Source organism: Odocoileus virginianus, chromosome 5 (assembly GCF_023699985.2).
Source record: "Odocoileus virginianus isolate 20LAN1187 ecotype Illinois chromosome 5, Ovbor_1.2, whole genome shotgun sequence".
NCBI lineage: Eukaryota > Metazoa > Chordata > Mammalia > Artiodactyla > Cervidae > Odocoileus > Odocoileus virginianus.
In genome coordinates this window covers 12,774,365-12,782,816 of record NC_069678.1, presented here as the reverse complement: position 1 = coordinate 12,782,816, position 8,452 = coordinate 12,774,365, and the positions used below count along the sequence as shown (strand labels likewise).

Genomic DNA, 8,452 nt, shown 5'->3' with positions numbered 1-8,452 from the left:
CTGGTAGGTAACAGCTATACAGATGACTGAACAACATGCGACTTTAGGGCACTGACCACCCCCCCCCACCCCCCCACCCCCCCACCCCCCACCCCCCCCCGCCCCATGTAGTCAAAATCTGCACACAGCTATCCTGTTGGCTTTACCCATGATTCAAACATGGGCCATGTTGCACGGAGTACATATCTAGTGAAAAATTGTTTATAAATGCAGTTCACACCCATGTTCAAGGGTTAACTTTTGAAGGTGACAGCCTGGGGGCGGTTGGCGGTCTTCAGCTGGGTTTACTGAATCAAGGAGAAGCCTCCTCACAGGAGAGATGAAGGTGAAGCTTGAAACCAGCCTCTTGAGTCATCACACCCGTCCCTTCACTAGGATTGACACACCTCTAGTGTGTCTGGGGAATGGAGAAGCTTGGTGAACCCCTCGTGGTTTAAACCAACATTTACCAAATGCATTTGCTCTGAATTCTGTCCAGCACCAGGCACTAAGGCAGCAAAGCACAGTGAGAAGTGATTTTGGAAAATCCAAAGTTGGGGTTGGGATTCCTCTGCCCAGCCTAAGGCAGAGTCCTCCATCCTCAGCTGCTGGGAGAGCCTGGAGCCGTGGGGCAGCCTGGGCTGAGGGGTTGCTCCATACCGCCCTGGCTGCCTCCTGGCTAGGGCCCGGGCCTCTTCCGGCCAGCCTGCTCTCAGTGGGGTGGGGTCAAGTTGGAGGGGCTGGCTGTGTGCTGGAGGCCGAGTGAGCTGCCTGCTAATGGGGCTGGGCCACCCTGCGCTGCTCCCTGAAGGCTGGACAAGGCTAGGATTGTTTCCCTGCTCCCCTTTGTCTCCCACACCCCGCCCAGGCCTGGCCTGCCTGCCTGCCACTCCTCTCCCTCCCGTTGGCCCTGCTGGCGAGAGCCAGGGACTCCGCCCGTGGAGTCCGGGGCCTGCCGACCCTCTGGCTTAGGAGCGCCCGTCAAGCTCTGGGTAAGGAAACTCACCTGGGGCCAAGACTCCCAATCTGGGGGACTAGAGGCAATGCACCTGCTCCAGCTGCACCTCCCCCCCCATTTCCTTGGCTACAGCTGACTACTCCAGAGACCTGACCCTAGTGCTGAGGGGAGGACCCCGAGGGGAGCTAGATCCCAGCATTGTCCTGGTCCACCCCTCCCCGAAGTAGCTGGGCTGCACTCAGGGTAGGTCAGGACACCCCATCCCCCTCTTGGGAGGGGTCAGTCATCTATCTCGGGTAGTTTTTTGGATGCATTCTGAGGCTTGTGGGGTCTTAGTTCCCGGACCAAGGATGGAACCCAGGCCCTCGGCGGTGAAAACACGGAGTCCTAATCACCGGCATGCTAGGTCACTTCAGTTGTGTCCAACTCTTTGTGGCCCCAGGGACTGTAGCCCACCGGGGATGTCTAATCACTGGATGGCCCCGTAATTCCCAGGGTCGTCTACCTTAAAACTCAGGTGGGGAGCAGACTAGGGGCCAGATCTGCCTTGTGTCCAGCAGGGTCCCCGGCACCCAGCTCAAGGGCAGAGGCTCGGGGTTTGAGCTGGCTGTGTTAAGGCCCGGAGTGTGTGAGGCGCAAACAGCAGGCAAAGCAGCAGCGGCAGGAAGAGGGGTGGGTCTGGGCTGGAAAGTTTTGGCCTGGAGAGGTGGGCGGGGTGTCCTGTTTTCCCTCCTCCCGGGGCAGTTCCACCCACCCTGGTGGCCCAGCCCCTCCACTTGTGCCAAGGAATGTGCCTGGGAGAGGCGGCGGGGAGGCGGGCGGGGCAGCAGAGCCGCGGCCACCCGGAGGCAGCACACAGGTCTGAGGCTGAAGGGCGCGGGGCTCAGGCGGGACAGGGACCCGGAACACCCCCGGGGGGTGCAAGTGTAGTCGTCGAAGAGCTAGGCTTCCCCTTAATGCCTTGTCCCACCAGTGGGCATCTGGCCTCTCCCAGAATTCTCCCTAAGCTCCCTGAGTTTTCTGTGCTCAGCCCAGGCACTGGGGGCCAAGGGGCTTTCTGGCGGCGGCAGCGGTGGTGGTGGTGTGCCTGGGCTGTCTCTGTGCTGTCCTCTGTAAGTCAGGGTTCTTCTGAGACAGAAATCTGGGGTTAGGGGCTTGGATCCAGGGTTCCTGAGGCAGCCTTCTGGCTGAGGAGGCCACTCCACTCCTTGATGGATCAGTCCCTCTCCATGGGGGAACTGAATGCCCCCAGGTTAGGCTGAGGAGGGGCTGGGGTTATGACCACCGGGGAAGCTGGGAGAGCCTCCCCAGGCCTGAAGGAAGCAGCCTGGTGGCCAGCTACCACTGCATGCATGCCTGTACACAGCCCACCCTGGGACTCAGGGATGGGGTCCAGCCTGGGCATGGGTGAAAAGGGACCCATGGATGGGCGCAGACACCTAATTCCCCTCTGCCCTTTGTCTCCAGGTCAACGTGGAGGTGCCAGGCCACCATGCTCAGTCTCAAGCTGCCCCAGCTCCTTCGAGTCCACCAGGTCCCCAGGGTGAGGGATTCACCAACTCCTACTTCCCAGGGCGCTGACTGGGTGGAGGTGCTTCTCTTTGTGCAAGTGCAGGAATCTTTGCAACAAGCTACCTCTTATCCCTGTCATTTTGGTGTGGGACTCCTGTTCTCTAAGGAACAGGGTTTGTGACCTGCTTCCTGGAGCCCAGAACGCTGCTTTATCCGGAGTCCCCAGCCTCAGAGGGCCACGTGTCCACCGACTCCCAGCCCCATCTCGTCCCCTTCCTCTGCCTTTTGTTTCTCACCTGCTCTCTGGGCACTGGAACCTGTGGTGAGATGGGGTTGGATTTAGTTTGGCTTTGGCGCCATGATCTCCAGACCATTCCCTTCAACCCTGCTTCCAGAGATCTCTCTTGGAGAGAAAGGGTGGAGCACAGTGACTCCCCTCTTCTCCCCACCCCCACCCACTACCCTAGGTGTTCTGGGAAGATGGTATCATGTCTGGCTACCGCCGCCCCACCAGCTCGGCCTTGGACTGTGTCCTCAGCTCTTTCCAGATGACCAACGAGACCGTCAACATCTGGACTCACTTCCTGCCCACCTGGTGAGGGAGGCTCTGTCCCAGGCTTGGGCCTCGAGCTCAAGGGGGTGCTCAGGCGGGCCAGGACCGCCCGGGCCCACGGGCCGCAGTGGGAGTCGCCGGGGCTCCGGTGGCCTGAGCACGTGCCCGCCGCAGGTACTTCCTGTGGCGCCTCGTGGCGCTGGCGGGAGGCCTGGGCTTCCGGTCGGAGCCCTACCACTGGCCGCTGCTCGTCTTCCTGCTGCCCGCCTGCCTCTACCCGTTTGCGTCGTGCTGCGCGCACACCTTCAGCTCCATGTCGCCCCGCGTGCGTCACATCTGCTACTTCCTGGACTACGGCGCGCTCAGCCTCTACAGCCTGGGTGAGCCCCCGGCAGCCGGCCGGGCGGGCAGGGGGAGGGGCGTTGCGGGCAGGGCCGGGGTGCGGCACGGGGGTCCTGGGGCGGGGCCTCAGTTCCCGCTCCGCCCCGCCCCCAGGCTGCGCCTTCCCCTATGCCGCCTACTCCATGCCGGCCTCCTGGCTGCACAGCCGCCTGCACCAGCTCTTTGTGCCCGCCGCCGCACTCAATTCTTTCCTGTGCACCGGCCTCTCCTGCTACTCCCGGTGGGTTCTTGGCCAGTGGTGAAGGGGAAGGCGGAGGGGCAGAACAGGGCGCCCACAAACACTTGGACACCCAGGACGGCTGGGTGTGCCTGCGCCCCGCTGCTCCCGAACAAAACTAGTGGCTGTGGGGCCGTTTATTGAGGACCTCATGTGCCCAGAGCCTGTGCCCAGCACCACCCCGGCTCGCTCTCTCCCGCAGCGACCTAAGCGGCACGTGTCTATCCCCGTTACAGCTGTAACTTACAGAGGAGTTATGTGGCCTAAGGGCTTTCGAAGCCACTAGGCTACACTGACATTCCATGGTGGCCAAAGGTCCCCTGCCCTCCTCTCCCCACCATCCCAGCATAGTGATGGTGACCAGCCTTTCCCTCTTGCCTCACAGGTTCCCAGAGCTAGAAAGCCCTGGGCTCAGTAAGATCCTCCGCTCGGCCGCCTTCGTCTACCCCTTTCTGTTCGACAACCTCCCGCTTTTCTATCGGGTAAGGCTCCTGCTTTCCTGTCCTGACCCTCACAGTGCCCAGTCCCGCCCCCTCGAGCCCTGACCCCAGCCCTGCCACCCGCCCTCCTAGCCCAGCATCCAGTCCCGCTGTGCACCTGCCAGTCCTCACCAGATCCCAGACACATGATGTCCGGCCCCAAAGCCCCTCCCCACCAGCCCTGCTTTTCCTTTGCCAGCTGGGACTGTGCTGGGGCAGGGGCCACAGCTGTGGGCCGGAGGCGCTGAGCACCAGCCACGGCTACCACCTCTTCTGTGCGCTGCTCACTGGCTTCCTCTTTGCCTCTCATCTGCCTGAGCGGCTGGCACCAGGACGCTTTGATTACATCGGTGAGCACAGACCTGGCCTGGCCAGGGAGGGGTCAGGGAGACAGCTCCCCAGAGCCCTGAGTGAACTGAGCAGTGTTCCTGGAAGGGCCCTCAGGTTAACAGCAAAACCAGCAGCACGTATGCCAGGGGCTGTGAACAGCAGCTCACTCATAGTTGCTGATAACTCCGGGAACCTTAAGAAACCCTGGGCTTCTTACTCCCAGTTTTAGGGGAGTAGCAGGCCCAGATGATGGGATGCTCGCCATGGATCATAGGATGAGTGGGGGAGCCCTGGGGATGGGGTATGTGTCCTCACCTGCCCACCCTCCCCACAGGCCACAGCCACCAGCTATTCCACATCTGTGCAGTGCTGGGCACGCACTTCCAGCTGGAGGCGGTGCTGACTGATATGGGATCTCGCCGAGCCTGGCTGGCCACGCAGGAACCGCCCCTAGGCCTGGCAGGCACGGTGGCCACTCTGGGCTTGGCAGTGGCCGGGAACTTGCTCATCATTGCCGCTTTCACAGCTTCCCTATTTCGGGCCCCCAGTACATGCCCCCTGCTGCAAGGTGGCTCACTGGAGGGGGGTACAAAGGCCAAACTGCAGTGAGGCCCCAGCTCTGAGTCTGCCCTGGAAAGAGGCAGAGGCCAGGCAGGCCCTCATGTAGGGGAGGAACCCAGACCCAGGCCTGATAAGGTGGGGGCACATCTGAGCCTGGAAGCAAGAGTGGCTGAGGACAGAGCAGCGTGGTGAGAAGGGAGCTGAGAAGACAGAGGCGAGGAGGGGGCCTGGGAGGCTGGGAACGAGCAGGAGGCTCAAGGAGCGGGCTCTTGATGGGGTTGGGAAGTGCTGAGGGTCTGAGAGGGGAGGTGCATGTGTCCAGGCTGGAGCTGCCCCACCTGCCATCGAAGGCTGGGGTGGGGAGGTGCTGGGTCCTTTTATCTGGTCCCATTTCTGGTGCTCCTGGAATTTCTTCGCAGCCCAGGGAAGAACTAACATGACTAACCCAGGCCCACCCTGAATGCCTTTTAACCCGGCTGGGAGGCCCGCTCGTGCCCCTACCCCCAAACCAGGCAGCACTGGCTGCCGGCAGTTCTTGGCCTGTGGCAGTGAGGGCATCTGTCCTGGTCACAACCGTGGACTCCGTATCCAGGCCTCTGGGATCTGGTCTGTTTGGGTGTGTCACGGATGGGGCAGTGGGTTGAGGGGGCGGGGGGGGAGCTGGGCTAGAGAGGAGAACCCTAGCTAGACTTTAGGAAGCTACCTTTAATGCTTCTGGAATGAGGCAGGGATAAATAAAGAAATCAACAACATATTTTGGGAAACACTTTGTGGGACTGAAAAAGGGAAAACCTCTGGCTTCACTCCCCACCGTCCCAGCGCCGCCTCCTCACGCTCCACAGATGGACAAAGAACCAGAGCCCCAATTCCTCTTCTGGAGTTTATTCTGAGCAGCGGGGATGATGGGGAGGGGAGGCGTCCTGGAGAGAAGCCAGAGCTGGGGGCTGCCAGCCAGGTCAGCAGGGCTGCGAGCTCTAGACCGGGCCGTAGAAGCGCCGGTAGGCCTCCTGGAAGCCGATGTGGTCAGCTAGCTCGTCACAGTCAGGGTTGAGCTCACACACCTCCCTCTTGGGCTCCAGCGGATCTGGGTAGGGGGCTGGGGCTCTGAGAGCCCACCACACTGGCATCAGCCTCCATGCCAAATGCCTGCCCCTCCCCCCACTGCACTTGGGGCTCCAGGGTCCCCCCACAGCGGCTGCGCCTCCCAGCCCATCCTGCAGATGCAGGGCCTTGGCCCAGCACCTCCCCTCCTCTCACCCCAGCCCAGGATCCAGGTAGCGCCTGAGTCTCTTCACCACCTCGCTGCCCTCCTGCTTGGACACGAAGGCTGCGGAGCACAGGGGCAGGGGTCAGGGGGCTCCCAGTTTGGGTGGATAAGGTGAGGAGCAGGCTGGCCTTCCTGAGAGCCAGATGGGAGGGAGCAGGAGAGGAGAGTGGGACTCAGGGGACGGGTAAGAGCGGGTGCTGGGAGTGGGCAGCACCCTTGGGGATACGGGGCATAGCCCACGTCCGGCCCACTTCATACCTGCGCCTTTGCCAGACTCTGCATCACCGGGCTTTGCATCTGTAAGGAAAAGGAGCCCAGTTCACCCCTGCTCATCCCTAGGGCCCTCCCCACCCACCCCCGCCTCTGGCAGCTTGCTCTTCCCTCCTCTTCCTCCTCAAGAAGAGAAGTGGGGGCAAATGGACTGAGACTACAGAAAGCTAGTGAGACTGTCAGGGCCAGCCAGCGGAAGGGGTGAGGAGAGGTGCGGCCGTGGCGCTTCCTCTACCGGCGCCCATGGGCTGGGTCTGCGTGGGCCGGGGCACTCACCTGCCCGACCAGCGAGGCAGAGCGTGGCCAGGGCCAGCAGGGCGAGGAGCACCAGGGCTCTCATGGTGTGTCTGGCAGCGGCTGCGTGGACTCGGCCAGTCTGCTGCTCCCGGCCTCCAGCGCTGTTTTATACTCTCTGGGCTGTGCCCCAGAGGCAGGGGTGCGGGTGGGTCACGGGGGAGCCTGCCAGGGCTGTTTGGGGCTCATCCGCCTCAGCTCTGTCGGCCAAACCCCAAAGGAGGTTGTGGTTGGAGCTGTGGCTCCCTGGGCAGGCCCCGGGAGTGATGGAGGAGGGTTCGCCTCAATCCGAGACTGCCAGCCTCCAGAGAGGGTCCCCAGCTCCTACCCGCGGGGTCGCCCCAGGTCCCCCAGCCCTACTCTCCCTCTGAGCCCCAGCCTCAGTTTGAGCCATCAGTGGGGCAGGCTGGGAGGGGAGGGTGGGGAGCCTAGAGAGGAAGGGGGGCTGGGGGTCTAAAATAGAATTGCGTGGAGTTGGGCTGCAGCCTCTCAGACTGTGATTTCCACCGTTGGCCCCATGGGCAGGAGCCAAACCCCAGGGAGGGCGGGCCTGCCGAGAGATGCCCTCATTCACCCCGAGGAGCCCTGTCCCAGAGAGGCCTTGACAGCGGGGGCAGCTCGGCTCTGTGCGGGCCCTGGGCATCAGGACGGGAAGGGGTTGGGGCAGCATGGGGCCAAGAGTCAAAAGCCAACACCGGTGGGGCCGGGCCTGATGTTAAGGACAGCCCTTCTGTCTGCCACCGGCCAGGTGGGCCCCAGGCTGAAGACCTCCTTCCCCGTGCCTCTCACATGTGGGGATGCAGGGTCTGCGAGGGGCAGGAAGATGGAGAGCACCCCTGACCACCCCATCCTCTTCCTGCCCTCACAGCCTCCCCAGTACCAACCCTGGGGACCTGTCCTCCAAGGGACAGACCATCCAGCCGGAAAACCCGAGAGCTGCTTCTGCCTCAGCTCAGGCTGGAGGAGAGGGGCGTGCTCACCCACCCCCCGCTCACCAAGTGGGACCTAGCAGACACAGCACTGCTGACCCACCCCCACCTGTGGCTGGATGTTTGGATACCTCCAGGAGAGAGGAGCCACTGGGCTCAATTTAGGGGGTGGTGTCTGTGAAGAGGGACCACCCTGACATCTCCCAAGTGTCCCTGGTACTCCTAGACAGACCAACCAGGCCTCTGTCCACAGAGAGGGTGAAGCTCTCGCCCATACCCCCCTTCACCCTCCAGTCTGGAGGAGGCACCCACCCCACCTTTGGCCAAGTCTCTTCTGATGCCCTGTGGCCCTGCCTGGGGAACAGGGGGCGTGAGGAGCCAGAGGACAAACTCCCAGCCCTCTGGAGGGCCCATTGATGCAACCACCGAGGCCCACCACAAAGCCTCTCTCAGAATCAACCGGAGGGGAAGACAATGGTGGGCTGGCTTGGACAGTGACATCCCGCAGAGGCTTGTCCTGGCCTCGGGGAACCCAAGGGTCCTGGTTTCTGTGACAAGGGGCTTCCCAGCCCTTCTGTACATGATGGTCAAATACGGCCTCCACCCACCCTCCCCAAGACTTCTTGCAGCCCTGCAACCAAGACTTCGACTGGAGCCAGGACTCCAGTCCAGGACGGAATCTTGGCCTTGGCAAGTCCTGG

At 62.4% G+C, this 8,452-nt stretch overlaps 2 protein-coding genes across 3 annotated transcripts; one reads left to right on the top strand and one right to left on the bottom strand.

Annotated features, from left to right (window-relative positions):
- Window positions 1-881: 881 nt before the first annotated feature.
- PAQR6 (progestin and adipoQ receptor family member 6) lies at window positions 882-5,743 on the top strand. Of its 2 annotated transcripts, none has more exons than XM_020912473.2 (8): window positions 882-971; window positions 2,405-2,480; window positions 2,917-3,044; window positions 3,177-3,382; window positions 3,498-3,624; window positions 4,007-4,103; window positions 4,300-4,450; window positions 4,765-5,743. In XM_020912473.2, exons 2-8 carry the CDS (start codon window positions 2,430-2,432, stop codon window positions 5,037-5,039), a joined length of 1,035 nt encoding a protein of 344 aa, XP_020768132.1. In that variant the 5' UTR covers window positions 882-971; window positions 2,405-2,429; the 3' UTR covers window positions 5,040-5,743. The 2 variants fall into 2 exon arrangements, with proteins under 2 accessions (XP_020768132.1, XP_020768133.2); XM_020912474.2 differs by lacking the exon at window positions 882-971 and adding an exon at window positions 1,721-1,796.
- Window positions 5,744-5,857: 114 nt separating this feature from the next.
- BGLAP (bone gamma-carboxyglutamate protein) lies at window positions 5,858-8,388 on the bottom strand. Its single transcript, XM_020912479.2, has 4 exons — window positions 6,805-8,388; window positions 6,517-6,555; window positions 6,249-6,318; window positions 5,858-6,095 (listed from the first exon to the last, which is right to left on the bottom strand). Exons 1-4 carry the CDS (start codon window positions 6,866-6,868, stop codon window positions 5,966-5,968), a joined length of 303 nt encoding a protein of 100 aa, XP_020768138.1. The 5' UTR covers window positions 6,869-8,388; the 3' UTR covers window positions 5,858-5,965.
- Between the last annotated feature and the right edge of the window lie 64 nt (window positions 8,389-8,452).